The sequence below is a fragment of the Quercus robur genome, chromosome 7, assembly GCF_932294415.1.
Source record: "Quercus robur chromosome 7, dhQueRobu3.1, whole genome shotgun sequence".
NCBI lineage: Eukaryota > Viridiplantae > Streptophyta > Magnoliopsida > Fagales > Fagaceae > Quercus > Quercus robur.
Genome location: NC_065540.1, coordinates 7927235 through 7947384, shown reverse-complemented (window position 1 = coordinate 7947384; position 20150 = coordinate 7927235). Strand labels below are relative to the sequence as shown.

At 35.6% G+C, this 20150-nt stretch overlaps 1 protein-coding gene across 2 annotated transcripts; it reads left to right on the top strand.

Moving 5' to 3' along the window:
- Positions 1 to 11664: 11664 nt before the first annotated feature.
- On the top strand, positions 11665 to 17050 carry LOC126692030 (F-box protein PP2-A15). Of its 2 annotated transcripts, XM_050387434.1 has the most exons (4): positions 11665 to 12277; positions 12369 to 12487; positions 13938 to 14044; positions 16275 to 16455. In XM_050387434.1, the coding sequence occupies exons 1-4, from the start codon at positions 11966 to 11968 to the stop codon at positions 16319 to 16321; spliced, it is 585 nt and encodes a 194-aa protein (XP_050243391.1). In that variant the 5' UTR covers positions 11665 to 11965; the 3' UTR covers positions 16322 to 16455. The 2 variants fall into 2 exon arrangements, with proteins under 2 accessions (XP_050243391.1, XP_050243390.1); XM_050387433.1 differs by lacking the exon at positions 13938 to 14044 and having other exon boundaries at positions 11672 to 12277; positions 16275 to 17050.
- The last annotated feature ends 3100 nt before the right edge of the window (positions 17051 to 20150 follow it).

Sequence of the window (20150 nt, the reverse complement as noted above, 5' to 3'; positions counted from 1 at the left end):
CCGTGGTTTAGTTGAGTTGTTCATGCATGATCTAGAGGTGTTCACCCCTTTAGGTCTTTTTTCTTTCCGGAAGAATCCCCCCCTTCTTTAGGTTGTATATTTTCCTTTTATATTAGCATGCATTCAATTTCCTTCGTCCACGTGTAGGGTCGGACTTTCCAAGACTGACACCTGTCCCATCAGTTTCAGACCTGAGTTGCTGGGAGTGGTTGAGTAGGCCAAAGAAACACGACTCTGTGAGAGGCAAAGCTCTGTCTAGGGCCGGTAGTATTGGCAGCCTTTCCTAGATATTTTAGATTTCTTACAAGATTATCCCTATACCACTTTTGCCCCTTTCCTTAGTGTAGCTCTGGGCTAACCGAGGGCTGTACCTTCCTCGGCGGCTTCTATGGCCCATTAGTGCTTTGTGTTTATTGGGCTGGGACTACTATCCTCCTCGGCTTGGGCCTTAAGTATCCCCGTGAATAGGTGGATCTGGCCCATCTGTTGTCGGGCCCCACATATATATATATATATATATGTATATATGTATATATACATATTTAAATTGTGTACAAAACTACAAATATCTAGAAGAAGACATATCATACAACCATTATGAATATTTTTTTTATGGGATTATGAATAATTTTTTAGTACTTCATGAGTAATCCCTTTTTTTCATAAATAATATTTCCTTTTCTGATATATTAATATTATTGGATTCTAGTTAAATTCATGGAGTGAGAAGAGGTAACATCTCTCTTGGAATATCAAATAGTTTTCTAATTTTCTCAACGGTAATTAATTTTTGAATACAAATCAATAGATTATAGACAAGCATAATTTTCGTTTCAGAATTTGTTAGAAATTATTTCTAAATACATGCGCTTAGAAATTAGGACACTTGTTATTATATTTGGCTGGATCTTGCATTAAAAGTATTCTCTCTAAACCAATCTAAATAGATTTTTCTATATAATAATAGATTTTATATTCAATATTTTTTTTTTGAGCTGAGATTTTATATTCAATAAGTAATGAATTTTTAGGAATTTTTTTTCTTCTTCTAGAAATATGTTTTAAAAAACTCGAGAAACTGATTTAATAAAAGATACTTAAAAAAAAAAAAAATCCTTTTGCCCAAGTTCTTTTAATTCAATGATATTGTTTGGATTTTTTCTTATGAAAAGAATCAAGATGTGAATCTTTCTCCCTAAATTGTTGTAACAGTTGAATTTATATATATATATATATATAATAAATTAACTTACCAAACCTATGGTTTTCAGTTTCACTATTCAGCCACCAACCAAACAGAAATGTTAGTTCCCATGAAAAAGAGGGTTAGTTGGACTTAAGGTTCAGGGCTACAAATATATTGAACTATTGGTGTGTGTGTGTTTTTTTTTTTTTTTTTTTTTGGGGGGGGGGGGGGGTGTGGTTTGGGGGATTTCAAAATTTAACCATATGAATTCAAAACTTCATTAAATATTTTTTTGGCTAAACAAAACTTCATTAAATCTTGAAATTTAAGATTGTTATAAATTAAATATTATAGTTTTGTTAGTTTCAAATTTTAAAAGTTCTTAATTGGTTCAAATTGAACTCTAATGGTTCGTTGTTGGGTAATACGGGCCTAGTAGGAGGATGAGGTATTATATGAGATAATGTTGGAGGTTGGGTGAAAGGATATGCTCAGGCGATAGAGGTCACTATGAGTGTGGCTGCTAAATTATGGGTTTTAAGATATGGGATTTGGCTATGCATCTCCCTAAATCTGCCAGCAATGGAAATTGAGTTAGGTGTGAAAGTAGTTATCGACCTCATGGGAAGAGAGAATGGAAGGTCAAATAGCACAAATGTTATTTTATCCGATTGCAAAGAGGGCCTCAAGAAAATCCCTTTTGTCAGAATCAACCATTGTTTCAGGGAGGCCAATAAATATGCTGACGCCTGACGCGTTAGCTAGACGGGGAGCCCTGCTTGCTATAGATTTTTTATTCATATCCACCCTCCCCTAGATGTTGTCATGCTTCTTAATTTAGATGCTTTTGGTACCTTGTATGACCATTTTGTAACCTCAGCTTTAGAGGCTATTTAGTTTAATGAAATGTCCTAATTACCAAAAAAAATTAAAAGTCTATGATTTTATTTGAAACGGTTAAATTGCAATTTACACGCTTAAAGTTTGAAGTAATTTTAATTTAATCCTTACAATTAAAAATTTTGACCCACTCTCCTAACATTATTTATTGTTTTAATTTTCTCCACCCAAAATCCGCCACTAAAACCACCCATCTACTATTAGTCAACCCCACTCAAACCATTCCCAGACCATAAACAAATTATAAATGCACCCACATAGAAGCTACCCAAATCCTTCACTAAAACCACCAACGAACCCCTACAACCTCACACTTTCCATTGCGGCCTCAATTTTGATCTTTGGGACCCGAATGGACTCTAATTTTCATATCAACACTTAGAACCCTTTAAACCCTCGCATGTCTCCCCCACCACCTTTACCTCTCACTCTTTCCTAAATGATGCTCAGTTGGAGAATCCAATTTATGTGTCACAACCAAATGACTTGACATGTTTTCATTTGACTAATTGTCAAAAGTGAGAATTATATGTGGCACTTAAAACTCTACTCCAATTAAAATTCTATTATTATAAATTTCAAGAAATTTAAAATAAAATAATCATCTATAATAATTTTGTATTTTTTTAACAAAAATAAAATTTTCTTTTGATAACTATACTACCCTTTAAGGGGCTTCCCCTATTTAGGATCCTCAATTTAGATGCCTAAAATACTTTAAAATTCATCAGTTTCTAAGGCTTAAATCATAGGGCTAGACATGTAAAATTAGTGATTAAAAAACTCCTAATTTTTAGCTAAAATTAAAAATAAAAATAAAAATAGTTTTTTCTCCCACCTCCACATTTCTCTCTCACGTTAATTGTCAAGTACTAATACTTCTTCTTTTTGAAAAAAATTTTTTTTTTCTTTTTTTTCCACAAACTTACCATTTTTTTAATCGCTAAACTGTTTTTTTCCCATCTCCACATTTCTCTCTCACATTAGTAATCAAGTACTAATACAACTTCTTCTTAAAATAAAAAATAAAATAAAACTGCCATGAGTAAAATGTGTAAACCCAAAAAATAAAAAATAAAAAGCCTTATCGCACGCACATGTGATGAGGCTAGTAAACTATATTTGAGGTTTTTTTTTTTTTTTTTTTTTTTTTTTTTTTTTTTTTTTTTTTTTGGGATAGGAACTATATTTGAGTTAAGTTCAATATATGCATGTTCGCGCGTGCGAAGAGGATAGTAAACTATATTTGAGTTAAGTTCAATATATGCATCTCTATATTGTTAGGAACCCAAGTACCCAAATTACCATAACCATGATTGTATTGTTAATTCTAAGGGGAATTGGTTACTAGTATAGGATCATTTAATCACTAATATGAACATTGATGTATGGATTGCACTTTATGTATCAGTGTATTGCATTGTATGTTAGGTTCTTAGTTGATGAGCTGGCATGTAAGTGAGCTGGCAAGTTAGTTAGGAAGTTAGTTTGTGAGTTTGTTAGTTTTGGAGGGAAAACATGGAATGGCTCGTGTATATAAGTCTGGAAGTACAATTGAAGTAAATCAAGCAGAAACTATCCAATTACTCTCTTCCTTACCTTCCAATTCTCTCTAATCTCAATTCTCCCTACGCTTTCTCAAATCTGGAGGACAGTTTCCCTCGAAGTAACTATCTTTCCTTCCTAACATTTCTTGATTAACCAAGAACTTAACAATTTGGTATCAAAGCCTGCCTTTTCTGCAACCATGGCTGAAACTAGATCTTCTTCTTACATCAATGAATCTTTATCTCTTCTTGAAACTACCACAGATCATCATGCCCATTCTTTGCAAGATATCAACAAACAATTGAATGCTTACACTCAACAATTGAATGCCAACATTCAACAATTGAATGCCATTAGTTTGGCTCTACAGAAACTCACTAAAGCCGAAGAACAGAGACAACAACAAGTCATGTCTCCAAAGTCTTCATCTCACTCCCCAAAATCTCCAATTACCCAAGCTGTTTCTCTACCTATCTTGTATCTGTCAAAGAGTGTGAGACTGGATTTCCCTCGATTTAAGGGTGATGATCCTGCTTCCTGGGTATACAAAGCCAATCAATATTTTAGTTTTTATCAAACTCCACTCAATGAGAGGTTGTTAATGGCTTCCTTCCACATGGATAGAGATGCCCTAGTATGGTTTCAAGATAGTGATGAGAATGGGGTGTTTGCAACTTAGGAGGAATTTTTGGAAGCCCTGCTGACAAGGTTTGGAAGTACTGCCTACATGGATCCTATGGAATCACTTACAAGGTTGAGGCAAACTACCAATGTTGTAGTTTATAAGGGGCAATTTGAAACCTTATCAAACAGAATTAAGGGGTTGTCAGATAGCCACAAATGGAGTTGTTTCCTTAGTGGTCTCAAGGATGAGGTGAGATTACCAGTGAAGATGCTTAATCCCAAGAACCTCAATGAAGCCTTTGGATAAGCAAAAATCCAAAAGGAGTACCTTAACAGTAGCCGCAGGAGTCAAAGACCTTCAATTGATTATGCTAAACCTTCAATTTTGGGTCCCAAGCCTGAGAGGAAGGTGGAATCCAGATTGAGGTTGCCCTTGCAGAGGTTGTCACCTACTCAGATGGAGGAAAGAAGAAGGAAGGGACTTTGTTTCAATTGTGATGAGAAGTTTCAGCCTGGTCATCAATGTAAGTCTGCTAAGCTTTTCTTGTTAGAGGGATTTTATCTTTTCCAAGATTCTAGTTCTAATGTTCAATCAGTAGAACTTGATGATTCTGAAACCACCTTGTTACAATTAGATAAGGATAAGTCTGTTGATAGTAAGTTGAACCTAAATTAGTAGATGCTGAGATTACACTATATACTCTTTTGGGCAGTCCCTCACCTGGTACTATGAGAATTCAAGGAAAAATTAATGGACATTGGCTTATTATTTTGATTGACACTAGGAGTACACATAATTTTGTAGATGCTGCTATGGTTTCAATTTTACGATTGCTCTTAGATTCTTCTGTAACCTTTGAGGTGAAGGTAGCCAATGGTGCTTCTATTAGGACACAAGGTGTTTGTTCTAATGTCAAGGTTGCTATGCAAGGTCAGGTGTTTGCAGTGTGAACTTGAAAGCATTGGCTTTGGGTGATTGTGAATTGGTTTTAGGTACTTAGTGGCTCAGGTTCCTTGGTCTTATTCAATGGGACTTTTTGGAAATGTCTATGGTGTTTCATCATTTTAATTCCAATGCGAAATTAGTGGGTTTACAACCCACTGGTCTAACCATCCAAGAGGGTACTAAGTTCTTTAGGTCACCTGTGAAGAAAGAGCTTATGTTACATATTGTGCCCCTAGCTGCTACCTGTTCTTCTTCCTCACAATGTACCCCATAAATTGAAGACTTATTGACTGAATTTGTTGCTGTTTTTGAAATTAAAAAGATTGTTAATGATTTATTGGAGGTGGGGTTTATAAGACACAGCCAGAGCCCTTTTTCTTCCCCAGTGTTGTTGGTGAGGAAAGTTGATGGATCTTGGCGCATGTGTATTGACTATAGAGCTCTTAATCAGGCCACAATCAAAGATAAGTTCTCAATTCCTATTGTTGATGAATTAGTTGGTTCTAGCATTTTTTTCTAAGCTTGATTTGAGATCTGGTTATCACCAGATTCGTATGAAGGATGAAGATATTTCCAAAACTGCCTTTAGAACACATGAGGGCCATTATGAATTCCTTGTTATGCCATTTGGTTTGACTAATGCCCCTTCTACATTCCAAGCCCTAATGAATAATGTTTTTAGACCATACTTAATGAAGTTTGTGTTGGTTTTTTTATTTTATTTTTTTTTATGACATTGTAGTTTTCAGCAATAGCTTGTATTTGCACCTTTAGCATCTTAGAATTGTCCTCAGTTTGTTGTTGTAGCATCAGTTGTATGCCAAAAGGAGCAAATGTGTCTTTGGCATCTCTGAAGTAGAGTATCTTGGCCACATTATCTCTGGTCAAGGTGTGAGTGTTGACCCTAAAAAGATTTCTGCTATGCAAGCTTGGCCTCCTCCAAAAACTGTTAAAGCTTTGCGTGGATTTCTCGGTCTTACTGGCTACTATAGGAAATTCATACAATATTATGGCCAAATAGCTACTCCCTTAACTGCCTTATTGAAGAAAAAAGCCTTTGTGTGGTCTTTGCAAGCTAAGGAAGCTTTTTAGAAACTTAAGGCTACAGTGTGTCAACCACCTGTTTTGGCCTTGCCAGATTTTTCTAAGCCCTTTACTATAGAGTGTGATGCTTCTGGTGTTGGGTTAGGGGCTATTTTGATGCAAGATCATAGACTAATTGCCTTTCACAGCCAGCTCTTGAAAGGCAAGGCTTTGCATCTGTCAACTTATGAAAAAAAAACTTTTAGCCTTGGTTACTGCAGTGCATAAGTGGAGACCTTACTTGTTGGGTAGGCCTTTTGTTATCAAGACTAACCAACAAAGCTTGAAGTACATCTTGGAGCAAATGATTGCTACCCCAACCCAGCAAAAGTGTTTGGCTAAGCTCTTGGGCTACTTGTTTGTTGTGGAATATAAGAAAGGTTGTGAGAATAGAGTTATTGATGCTCTTTCTAGGAAAGTGGATGCTGACCTTGGGGGTGATGTAGACCAAGTTTCTTCTTCACCTTCCCTATGCTTGATCTCTTTCCCTTGCCCTTCTTGGATTGAGGAATTAAAGGCTAGTTATGATTCTTCTCTTGAAGCACAATAGATCCTTAAGGATTTGTAATTTGATGTAGGTTGTCCTAGGTTCTTTTCTTTGCATAATGCTCTAATCTTGTATAAAGGAAGGGTGTTTTTGTGGCCTACTTATGCTTTGAAGTCCAAGGTCCTTCATTTGGTGCATGATAGTCCCTTGGGAGGGCATGCTGGTTTTCTTAAGTCCTACCATAGACTGAAGTAGGATTTTTTCTGGTAGGGTATGAAAGTTGATTTGAAGACTCACATTAAGGAGTGTGGTGTATGTCAGCAAATGAAACATAAGACCTATCACCCTACTGGGCTGTTATAGCCCTTACCTATTCCTGACAAGCCTTGTTTAGCAGTGAGTATGGATTTTATTGATGGTTTGCCTAAGTCTCAAATGATGGATGTCATTATGGTGGTTGTTGATAGGCTTACAAAGTATGTGCATTTCATTGCCCTCTCCTATCCTTATTCTCCAGCCAAGGTTACTTATCTGTTTCCCTAGCACATTTTGAAACTCCATGGCATGCCTACTTCCTTAATTTCTGATGGGGACCCTGTGTTCACTGCTAAGTTTTGGGCTGAGTTGATGAGGCTCCAGGGTGTTCGATTGACAATGTCTTTTGCTTACCATCCTCAGACAGATGGGTCGACTAAGGTTGTTAACAAGAGTTTGGAACATTATCTCAGGTCCTTCTCTGCTGACAGACCTTCTGAGTGGTGTGATTAGCTGTATTTGGCTGAGTTTTAGTTCAATACCAATTACCACACTGCCACCAAGTTTACTCCATTTGAGGCTCTTTATGGCACTGCTCCACCTAGACTGCTGGACTACATTCTAGGAACCACTCAGGTAGCTACTATTGATTCTATGGTTCAATGTAGACAGCAAATTTTGTCCTTGCTCAAGCAGAATTTGGTTGATGCTCAGGCCAGGATGAAGCAGTAGAGTGACTTGTATAGAACTGAAAAGGAATTTCAAGTTGGGGACTGTGTGTACTTAAGACTTCAACCTTACAAACAACATTTTGTGGCCTACAGGGCCTCCTATAAACTTTCCCCTAGGTTCTTTGGTCCTTTCAAAATCATCCAAAGGTTTGGTAAGGTTGCTAATAGATTGGACCTTCCTGCTGGTTCCTATATTCACCCAATATTCCATGTTTCTTGTTTGAAGGCTAAGTTAGGCCTTAGGATTGCCCCTCTTGCTCTTTTACTTTTTGTCAATTCCCAAGGTGTTCTTGCCCCTTGTTGATGCTCATTTTGGAAGCCCAGTAACAGAAAGAAGTCCAACAATATGGGTAGAGAAGAGTTAGTGGATTGATTGAAAAACCATTAAACTCGAATGGCAAGAACAATGAATCATAGGCCTATAAAGTAAATAAATGTGCCTTGAGGAAAGCAAATGGGCCTAAAGGAGCCCAAAGAGAGAATTAGTAAACCTATAGGCATTATGTGATGTAGAAAAGTAAGAATGGGCCACAGCAAGCCCGAAGTAATGAAGTAAGAAAGTAAGGGGTTGATAGAAAGCCCATGAGCTCCAAGGATGAAGGATAAGTTAATTGGGTCAGGGAATCCCAAAAAAGTTAGTAAAAGACCATGAGAATGTAGAATTAGAAAATGGGCCAAGGATGCCCAAGAAGAAAGAAATGGGACAAAGGAGCCCATAAGCAATGTAATGAGTCAAGAAAGCCCAGAGTAACATGAGTATAAATCCAATGACCATACTGAGTCATTGAGAGAAGAATAGGCAGCAGGCCCAACAAGCACGGGTCAAATAATACCACAGCAGAAATAGCAGAGTGGTATGGCATGAATAGCAACAAGATTGTAGGAGTAAACAATGGGCTAAAGAGGGGAAAACCCACAATCAAGCAAGGCCCAGCCCTCGAAAGGAGCAAGCCAATAAAGAATGGAAAATTAGAAAACAGTTCACACCATAAGAGGTCAAGGATGAGCGGCAGAATGCACAGATGAGCTTCCAAACCATGACAGACGCATGAGCAACAAGCTTTTGACGTACATGGGAAGTGGAGCATGCGTAAGGCCCAGACACTACCAACCTGTACCCAGCCAATACAGGAGTGGTAGGTTATGGGGTAGAGGTAAAAGAAGGTATAGTCTAGTAGTGGGGAGAAAGGAAAGCCTATTCTGGGGTTCTTGCTCAGATTTTTTTTGGGAGTGATGTCTTCTTGGGATGACATACCATCCAAAAGAAGGAAGGATGAGTTGGAACCACTAGGTGCATGTCATGAGGAATAGCAAGAGAGAATACCCACACTGTGGTGGATAAGAATGTCATGGTAAACAAAACAATCTTCTTTGTCTGGTAATGGGGAGTGGCACAGCCAGCACAGGTAAATGGTGGTGGCTGGACACTTGACAAACCAATAGGTGATCGAGAAGAACACCCTAAACCAGACAAAAGTAGTTAAATGCTAAAATGGTAAAAATCAGTCATGACAGGTAATATATAAAAGGGTCCTTGTTGTGCACAGTAACATCATCTCAACAGTAGCAACCACTAGGAGAGAATCACAGCACCACCATCATCATAACACTACACAAGTAAGCACTAAGAAAGAAAGGAAAAGAGTGGGGGAAAGAATCGAGGTAACAAAACGGAGAAAAAAGAGAAAGAAGAGAAATAAAGAAATAGAAAGTGTAGAATGGCAGGCATGCACGAATAGGCTAATCCCATCTCTCCCTTTAAAAGTCTACTTCTGTTGAGGATAAAGAACTTGTTTGGGCACAAGCTATTCAGGCCCGTTCCCTTAAAGTGTATAATTTCTACAGCAGGGTCCTTCTGTGAGGTTACCCACGTTGAGGAAGTGGTTCCTTCTTTGACTTTAGTCCCGTAACACAATTGAACACGACAAACTGATCTTTTTCCTTCTTTGATTTTATCACTTATTGCTATTGTTTCTTCTCTTGTATTTTCAATTTCACCTATAATGTGTTTCTTATTGCCATATCGTTCTTTTTCCCTATTTTAATTAAGGATCTCTTACTTGCTTTGCCTGACAGTAACGTATTTCTTTTATCATTTCTTTATTGCATTTATCTGCCATAACTCTTCTGTAATAGCTTCGCCTACCATGGGCATGTGACCAAAGTTTCGGTAAACGGGGCATAGTTTGTTCCCAAACCAAACTAAGGTGAGTTGCAATTGGACCGGTCCCAACTCTTTTATCCAGAATACTTGGACCCAGTGCAGCAGGAGGCAGTTTAGCCCAAAATCACAAAAGGCCCACCACACCCCTAAACTTGTGGCCATTTTGCAGACTAGGTCACTTCAGCTGCGCAGGAGGACTATTACACAGCTGTTGGTCCAATGACAAGGGTGGTCCACTGAGGATGCTACCTGGGAGGATCTTTTGACACTTCAGCAGCAATTTCCACATCTTGTGGGCAAGATGTTTTAATGGAAGGGGGTAGTTATTAGGAACCCAAGTATCATAAGTACCATAACCATAATTGTATTGTTAATTCTAAGGGAAATTGGTTATTGGTATAGGATCATGAAGTCACTGATATGAACATTGATGTATGGATTGCACTTTATGTATCCGTGTATTGCATTGTATGTTAGGTTGTTAGTTGATGAGTTGGCATGTAAGTGAGCTGGCAAGTTAGTTAGGAAGTTAGTTTGTGAGTTTGTTAGTTTTGGAGGGAAAACATGGAATGGTTTGTGTATATAAGTCTGGAAGTACAATTGAAGTAAATCAAGCAGAAACTATCCGATTGCCCTCTTCCTTACCTTCCAATTCTCTCTCTAATCTCAATTCTCCCCTCTCTTTCTCAATTTTGGAGGATAGTTACCCTCGAAGTAACTATCTTTCCTTCCTAACAATTCTTGATTAATCAAGAACTTAACATATATATTAAGAGAATTCAGAAAGTTAGTTATGACTTTAGAACATGTTAAAACTACCCTTAATCTAATTATATAATCATTATCCATAAAAAAAAAAAAAAAGGGTTAAAATTGTAACTTAACAAAATTCAAAAACAAAAAAAACTACCGAAGAAAATTTGTTCCTAAAAATTAGTACACTCTCTATTTAAATATATCTCATGCACGTTTAATACTTTTTTTTTTTCTAAAAACTAGCACACACTAAACCCAGCAGTTTACTCCATTTCAAATTCTAAATTTTAGTTTCTTAAAAATCTATTCTTATGTATTCTCACTAACAACAGTTAAATTCAAATTGAAAAATTACTTTAAACTTAAAATAAAAAAAGCCTCATTGCACACACTAAACTCAGCAGTTTACTTCATTTTAAATTCTAAATTTTAGGCCCTGTTTGGTTGTGTGGTTCAAATACATATTTTCACATTTTAATAAACTTTATACATATTTCAATACACTTTTTCACCCATACATATATCAAAATACTCAAAAAACATTATTCAAACTTCTCTACCAAACAGGCTAATTTCTTAAAAATCTATTCCTATGTATTCTTACCAACAATAGATAAATTCAAATTAAAAAATTACTTTAAACTTAAAATTAATAAAAAAAAAAAAGCCCCATAACAAGCTAGTATGTATTTCTGTAATTAATTTAGAATTTGAGTGGTTTAGTAATTTATGGGCTGTTTGGTAGGGTGTTTTGAACAACAGTTTTTAGTGTTTAAACAATATTACACATATTTTTACACATTTTTTCACGCACACATATTTCTAAAAAATATTAATATCATTACTAGAACAATAACATTACCAAACTGTCCATAATTTTTTTAAAAACAAATATTTTATCTATTACATAAAATTTTGGAATTAATCCCTTTAGTCAATATTTTATCTATTTTAGCCTTTGGCTTCTAGATGTACCAAAAATTCCAAAAGTCACAGCTGTTTGCATGTTGTCTCAAAGACACACCTTCCTCTCTCAGCTCACTTTCTTCACCAAAAAAATACACTTTCCCTGGAAAAAAAAGAAAAGAAAAAAATCATAAAAATCAAAAGCAAAAGAATCAAAATCACACTCTCTCTCACTCCTCTTTTTTTCTTTTCTCACTAACCAAACACAAACTAACTCGCACTCTGTACAAAACCTTGGTCTGTCTTTACTTCTAAAAACCATGACTTGAAAGACGGTTTTTCACTGAGTCAGAGTCAGAGTCAGAGAGACTGAGAGTCGATGGGGGCGTCGCTGTCGAACTTGGCGGACGGGTCGTCGGGTTTGGATTCGGGTCCCGGTCTAGGGGACATACCGGAGAGTTGCGTGGCCTGCGTGTTTCTCTACCTGACTCCGCCGGAGATTTGCAACCTCGCGAGGCTGAACCGCGCGTTTCGCGGCGCCGCGTCGTCGGACTCGGTGTGGGAGTCGAAGTTGCCGGCGAACTATCAAGATCTGCTTGATCTGTTGCCGCCGGAGAGTTACAAGAGCTTGTCGAAGAAGGATATCTTCGCTCTGCTTTCTCGCCCTGTTCCATTCCACGATGGCACTAAGGTTTGCTACTGTCGCTTTTCCTTGCTCGAACTCGTGCTCAATTTTTAGGGTTTTTGAGCAAATTTAGGGTTTTGACTTTGGGGGTTTACAGGAGGTGTGGCTGGACAGGGTTACAGGAAGGGTTTGCATGGCGATATCGGCGAGAGGATTGGCGATAACCGGAATCGAAGACCGGAGATACTGGAATTGGATTCCTACTGAAGAATCTAGGTTAGTTTTTTCAATTTTTTTTTATAAATTTATTAATATAGGTTTTATTAGGGTTTTGATGGTGGTAGATAGTGTTGTATTTGTAAGTGTTGAAGTTTGACTTGATTTGAGAATTAGGATAAAGTTTAAGATTTAATTAAGTTTTAATATGCTTGAAATGGAGTGCTATTTAACTTGCTCTATTAACTCTGTGGATTATGTTCATTAGTTTTGGTGTGGAAGCCTAATATGTTGCTTATTGCTTTAATTTGTTGAAGCAGTATAAGGATTTTAAGAAAAATTATCCCAAGGGGAAGTACTTTCAGTGTTGACTGCGATTCATGAAGCGGGTTTAATCTCACCTTATTGTATCTGTTGTTATTGAGTTATGTTAGAAATTCTTTATCTAATAAGCCTTGTGAATGCCAACCTTTCTTTTGAAGTTTTGGCAAGAATATAATTACTCTCTATTTAGGAGGTGATGTGTGCACCTTTTTGGTTATTTTGGTAAGAGGGTTAGGATTGAATATTATGAGGATTTAGTTAATAGGAATTACTATAAAAGCTTTCCAAAGTAAGTAGTTCTTCGTTAAAACTTTGAAGGGATAAAATTCTTTTTATCTGATGATTTCCTAACATTCTCTCAAACAGTTAAAATGGATATGAAATCCCAAACAGACAAACAGTGTTTTATTTCACTTCCTTTCTCTTTGTTTGATCTCTTAGCAGTTAGCACACGAATCTTACAATACCAACTAGGCTGTTTGGTCAGGTTCTATTCTGGTGTATCACTTATGTGCAATGATTGGGAGTTTTACAAAGAAAGAAGAAAAAGGTACAGAGTGTTCTTAGGGAAACAAGAGGAGAGGAAAGGGTACAGATTTCCTCGCCTATTGTTTTAGAGAAAACCTTTAAATCAATTGATTTATTGTTGCACCCTCTCTGAATTGTTTGAATAAGTCAACCTGAGTTGAACCTTGTCAATTGTCATTTTTAAAAATTTTGGGTTACCTATTTATTTTTGCTGATATAAGGCTATCAACCAAGCCTAATTATGGCCTGGTCAGGATTCATCCATTGGCTCTCTTTGTTTCATTTATTTCTTTTTAATTTTCCCTTCTTTTATTTTTCCTTTAGTGCATGAGATTTAATTATTTCACTCTTTTTCCTTAAATAATTATATTTTTTATAGAATAAAATAGCTTGGTTTCAAAAAAATTGTAGTCTATGGTTTGAGCCAAGAATATACCATATTGAACTTGATGAAGTGACTGATTAGAGCCCTATTCCACTGCAAAGAAATTTCGTACTTACACCAGGTTTTTTGTTTCTTTGTTTTTTGTCTTTTTTTTGTGAGGGGTGGGGGAGGGGTTGACTTAAAGTTTCTTTAATTTTGTTTAAGCATGCACTTTTATTTAATTCAACTTTAACGATGAGATTGCAATGACATCGAACCTTGATCAATCTTCAGTTTGAAATTGTTTCTATTGCTTGAGATGGTTTGGTCAAGTACAAAGGAGAGCAATAATGCACCAATGAGGAAGAGTTATTTGATTCAAGTTGAGGGAATAAAAAGAGGTAAAGGAAGACCTAAAGTAATACTTGTAAAAGTTGAAAAAAAAAATGACATTTAAATTTTGGCGGTGATAGACAAATTGATTTTGGATAGGATAGAGTAGCAGAGAAGAATACAATGTGGCTGACATTAATTAGTCTGTTGAGGATGCATAGCCCCCAAAGTTTTGGGACCAGAGCTTTGTTGTTTTTTTATTTTATTAATTAATACTCTTTGAGAGGGTCAGTTTTACTCTGAAAACGTTTTCTTTGTTGTATAATTAAAACCTCTCAGAGAATGGAAAATCTAGTCTGTCCTAAGATAGAATATGGCTATGTTTTGCCGTTGTGAGTGGTAATTTCTTCTTCAATAATGGCTAACTCTGTCACATAGGGATAAAAAAGGAATTTCTTATTGTGATGAGGTTTTATTCTAATATAATTCATGGGCAACTTGATATGACTGGAAGATTTCCGGCTTAAGCTTTAAGCTATTGAGATGCTGGTGAAGTTGGTGCTGCTGCTTGGGGTGTCAAATGTACTCATTGGGTGTACTTATTGTGAATTCATAAATATCAATATGTTAAGAAAGATTTGCTTGTGTTTCAAATATTGATTTGAAAAGCCTAATGTTGTTGTGAGGAGTGATTCATTGTGATTGGAACAGTTTTTTGGTTAATCTGCAATCTTTTTTGTTGAGGTCCTTGATTCCATGTTTTTGATGTTGAGCTTGAAGTTCAGACTATAGAAATTTTACATTTCATTAGCCTTTAACTTTGGACAGGTTGGTCGTTGTCTTATGGGTATGCATGTTTTGTGTAATGGTAACAGCATGGCAGGCGTCCTTTTCTCTTGACCCTAACTCTTATATCATGTGAATTATTGATTTTTCAAAGTAAGTGGGTGATAAAACCATATTTTCAAATGAAATTCTGAGTTGAGAAAAATTGTATTCTGCATTCTGAATACCTATCATATGTGGGACCAAGGCAATGATCCTTATGCTCCTTTTTTGCATTCTTAATCGCTTAGTTTTCTAAAAGTTCTCATGCAACTGTTGTCTTTTATGAACTTATACATAACATCATGGAGAGTTGCAGATGGCTTTTCAGGATTTGGAAGGCACTTTCATCTTTTCTCTCTTTAACACTATTTTATTGTAACTCCGCCTGAGCGTTACAAGTAACCTCCTGAAGTTAGTACTCATGTTGATCAGTTATCGTTAATTTCTTAGCACAGATTTTTCATTCAAACTATTTTGGAGAAAGGTTTCTCCAACTCACTATGTGGTGACTCATATGAGTATCTATGTTTACTCTTAATCAAGTCAGGTCACTTGTTTAGATGGACTCTACATGTGGATGGTCATTTGAACTGCCATGTATGAGTCGGGGGGGGGGGGGGGGGGGTCCTTAACTGTTTTGGAGGAAAATTTGCCCAATTTCTTATATTTGATTATTTGCTGGATAGGCTGTGAATAATTTGAATATGCTTTAGTGGTTTTCCTAGCTTTTCTTGTCCTAATTGATGTTGTAATGTCTGATACAGTGTCACTCATGACCCCAACAGATTTATGTTAAAAATAATAATAATAATAATTCATCCTGGATTTTTCTGTTATTTGTACTGCCTCCTTAGGTAAAGAAAATAAGTGGGCTATAAATGTATATAAACCATTTCATATTCTCGAGTCTACAAATTTAGTCACTTTCTCTTAGTCTTTGTGAAAATGGTCTTACACAAGTGGTGGATGGGCTTGCAATAACACATTGGCCATTGTTATTTTCTGCTCTTTGTGGAATACCTTCCTTATTCCTTCTGCTAAGTTCTTTGGGCAGGCCTGGTTCTACAATTGCTGGGCTATATGGCATTTTTTATTAATGAATACTGAGGCTATTTGATGTAACAACCAAGTTAGTCCTAAAATTTTGGGTTGGCTACTGAAGGCTATTTGATATTTCTTTAGTTATCAGTTTTCATTTCCCCCCCTGGAACTCATGTTAAAGACGTCAAAAAGTGGGCACATATATATTTAATAAGAATCAGTTTATCATCTGCTCATAATTCATAGATTAAGTTTATTTTCTTCATGCCTGTTTCAACTATGATTGTGGTTGCTGAAAGTGTCTGGAGTAGGTACTTATTTTCAATCGCCACTTATGTCTGGTACTCTGGTTACCTTTAGTGTTATAATTTCTGCTCAATCTTGTGTAATATTATGCTCTTACACTTTGATGAACCTCTTTGTTTGCAGGTTCAATCTTGTGGCCTATTTGCAGCAAATATGGTGGTTTGAAGTAGATGGAGTGATAAAGTTCCCCTTTCCTGCTGATAGCTATACTCTGTCATTCAGGCTTCATCTTGGAAGGTTTTCCAAAAGGCTGGGACGGCGTGTGTGTAGTTTTGAGCATACCCATGGTTGGGGTATCAAGCCAGTACGATTTGAGTTATTTACTACGGATGGTCAGCAGGCATTATGTGAGTGCTGTTTAGACGACACTGAACATGATGAAATCAATGGCTATCATAAGCGTGGATGCTGGATAGATTACAAGGTTGGTGAATTCATTGTTACTGAGTCAGATCCTGTGACTGAAGTCAGATTTTCCATGAAACAGATAGATTGCACACATTCTAAAGGCGGGCTTTGTGTAGATTCTGTATTTATTATCCCCAGTGATTTAAAAGACCGTAAAAGAAGAGGGGTTTTGAAGTAGCCGTATACTCAAAAAGTGAAATTGTTTAGTGATGTCAGCGATCCTAGAGGACTTAGATGTGATTTATTATACAGCTTATACTTCTGAAGGCATTTGTTTTGAGGAATGTCATCTTGGTAGGTTTTTGCAGTAGGTATGTGTCCTCTATGGTTATGTAATTCTAACTTGTCTGTTCCAGTTTTGTCTACTTTCTATACCTTTGCATACAAGATTAAGCTCTTTCTGTAAGCATTGTAACTTACTTATGATGCATCTGAGGTATATGCCTCCCTGAAGCTTCATTGAAGGCAGTGTTTTTGCTTTCATTATTTTACTTTTGCGTGAAATTCAAACATCTGTGGAGGGGACTTGGGATAATGCTCTCCCCGAATGGATATATTCTCCATTTCACTTGGAATAGAGAGAATTCTATTTCTCCAACTACCATGAAATTAGTTTTAAATAATTGCTCAACAGCAGCAATGACAATGAATGATTATGCCTCTCATGAATATTGCTTAAGACTAAACCTTTTATGTGAAGGATTATAATGCATCTTGGGCTGTTCTTTTTATTTGTCTACCTATAGCTTAATGGACTTTCACATGGCAAGTGGTATCAAAATATGTGTGCAACTTGCCTAACCTGGAATTGATCCAACTCATTTAACTAGTGGGGTGACTTGGTTCGGTTCTACTAGAGGAGAGAGTGGACTAAATTCAATGTATAACCCACCATTATGGTTTGTGTTACTTGAAATAGAATTAGGATAATTTATGAGCTTCCCTATTGGAAACAGAAGGGAGAAACATTGGTCAACTGATTTATAGTCTCACTTCGCAAGAGTACTACTATTTATATGTCACTCTGGGTTTTCACAATGTTGCAATAGTTACTCTGGCTTCTGTCTTCTTCCTTCTTCTCCTATCGTGATCTCCCATCTCTCTTCTTTACCTCTCATAACTCCTAGTTTTCAGGAACGTGTGGAAATTTATGTTGTGTTTCACTGCGAGGGAGTCAAAGTCCGTATTTTGAACTTTCTCTTGTTTATGAGGTTTTAGTTTAAAGAGAAAGCCAAGTTATATATATATATACATGTCAAAAAAAAAAAATTTATATATATATATATATATATATATATCAAAAGGACAAAACTTAGATACAATACTTTAGGTGTTGTTCTTTAAGTTATTCTTTTAAAATTCAGCCATGTGGCTACTTAACAAAAAAATATACTTTCATCCCATGAGAAAAAACCTACATAGCAGAATTTTAAAAGGAGAATTTAAGGAACAACACCTAAATATTGTAGTTAAGTCTTGCTCATATCTAAAAGGTGAACTTTCTCTTGTTTATGAGGTTTTGGTTTAACAAGAAAGCCAAGTTATCTATATCCTATATATATCTAAAAGGTAAAGTAGCGTCGTATTTATTGTTGCTACGTTTCTGTTAGACCACATTAGCAACCACATCATCCACTTATTTCCAACCTTCTTTTTCTTATTTTAAACTATTTTTCTTCTTATTAATTTCCCAACTTATTATTATACTTTTTCCAACTTTTCTCCTCCTATTACCTTTTCATCTTCCCACTACTATCTACTTTAATATCACTTTTCCTCTATCCCTTTATCTTCCTTTATTTTTACTTTTCTTATTCTCATCATCTTATTATAATTTAAAAAAAAAAAAGTTATTTCTCTCTCTCCCAAAAATTTTTTGGTGGATTTTTTTTATAATTATTTTTCTTGCATCTCTACTTTATGTTGATAAATTTTTGTATTTTTTGGAACTCTACTTTGGGTTGATGTGATTAAGTTTTGTGTTTTTAAGTTGTTATAATTTTTGTTCTTTTTGATTTCATATTATCCTATTGCATTATAGAGATGATATATAAGTATATAATGTTATTTTATTACATAACATGACTTGGATAATTTGATGTTTATTACTATTTTTTAAAACTTTTTTCTTTTCATCTTATTTTCTATAAATTTCTCATTATTCTCTCTCACATTCTCTTTTGAAAAAGTTGTTATTCTTTCTCTTGATTTTTTATTCTTTCTTGTAATAGGTTAATGAATCATTATAATTTTTAAAACTCTATTTTGGGTTCCTGCGTTTTGGTGTTGTATTTTTTAGTCCTCCATCAGAAGTAGTCTTTTTCTCTCTTATAGCTTTGGTTTAATTTTTTCTTGAATTATACTTATATCAAAGCATAATCTTGGCTATACTAATTACAGATCAGTGTTCGGTCCACTTTGGTCTATTCGGTCCAATTCAGTCTACTGCGGTCCACTTCAATCCATGTAGTCCATTTTGGTCTATTCGGTCAGGTCCATTTTGGTCCAACTAATCTACTTCGGTCAATTCGGTTCTGTTCAGTTTAATTTGGTCCATTCAGTCCAATTTGGTCCATCTGGTTCAATTCAGTCTACTTCAGTCCATTGAGTCCACTTCGGTTCAATTTGGTTTATCCGGTCTAATTTAGTCTAATTCGGTCAATTCGGTCCAATTAGGTCCACTTTAGTCTATTCGGTCTACTTTGATATATTCAGTTCAATTTGGTCAATTCCCATCCACTTTGGTCTATTTCGGTCCATTTTGGTTCACTTCGATGTACTTACTTAAGAATAAGAAAATACAAGTTTGGTTTGAGAGTACTATCAATTGTAATTATATGATAAGTTTTAGTTATTATAATAGTCTTTTTAGAGAATGAGAATTTGAATAATAACTTTGAAACTTAAAAAATTTAGCTTTACCAAAAGAAATTAGGAAAATATAATGCATAATAACAATAGTTAAAAGAATATGAACCATTTTTAAAAAATATCAATAAAAAATTATATATTTGTAAAAAGGCCAAGACTTAGGTATAGTACTTAGGTGCTTTTCCTTAAGTTCCTCTCTTAAAATTCTGTCATGTGGATTTTTTTTCATGGAATTGAAATGTATTTTTTAATTAAGTAACCACATAACTCAATCTTAAATGAGGAACCTAAGGAATAACACTTCAAGTATTGTACCTAAGTTAATTTTGTTCTTGTAAAAATAGGGTGATGGAAATTACTTTTTGAAATTGTTTAATTTTTAAAGAGAACAAATTGTCTACAATAAAATTTAGAGAATAAATTATATATAGCATATTATAACATAATTTTGAAGAATATTAACTACCTTATAAAGGAATATTAACAATATCAATTGTAGGGGCAAGGGCCCAAGATCGTATATTGGGCCTTGGGCTTTATCCGAGGATATAAATGGGTCCGAGGAGAAGTAAATAATTATTAGATATTCCCAGGCTAGGTCCCATAAGTAGAGAACAAATAAAAGGTTGTCCGAGGAGTACATCGTCCGAGGACTTAATGAATATGGTTCAAAATATATAATCCAACAATTAAAGTGACATTCTAGGAAACTTCAATGAC

What these genes read in the sequence shown, in the direction of transcription:
- LOC126692030 (XM_050387433.1), top strand. Translation starts at nt 11,966, where the DNA reads ATGGGGGCGTCGCTGTCGAACTTGGCGGACGGGTCGTCGGGTTTGGAT. An exon ending in CATTCCACGATGGCACTAAG is followed by an intron (nt 12,278 to 12,368) that starts GTTTGCTACTGT and finishes GGGGGTTTACAG; the next exon opens with GAGGTGTGGCTGGACAGGGT. An exon ending in ATTCCTACTGAAGAATCTAG is followed by an intron (nt 12,488 to 16,274) that starts GTTAGTTTTTTC and finishes CTTTGTTTGCAG; the next exon opens with GTTCAATCTTGTGGCCTATT.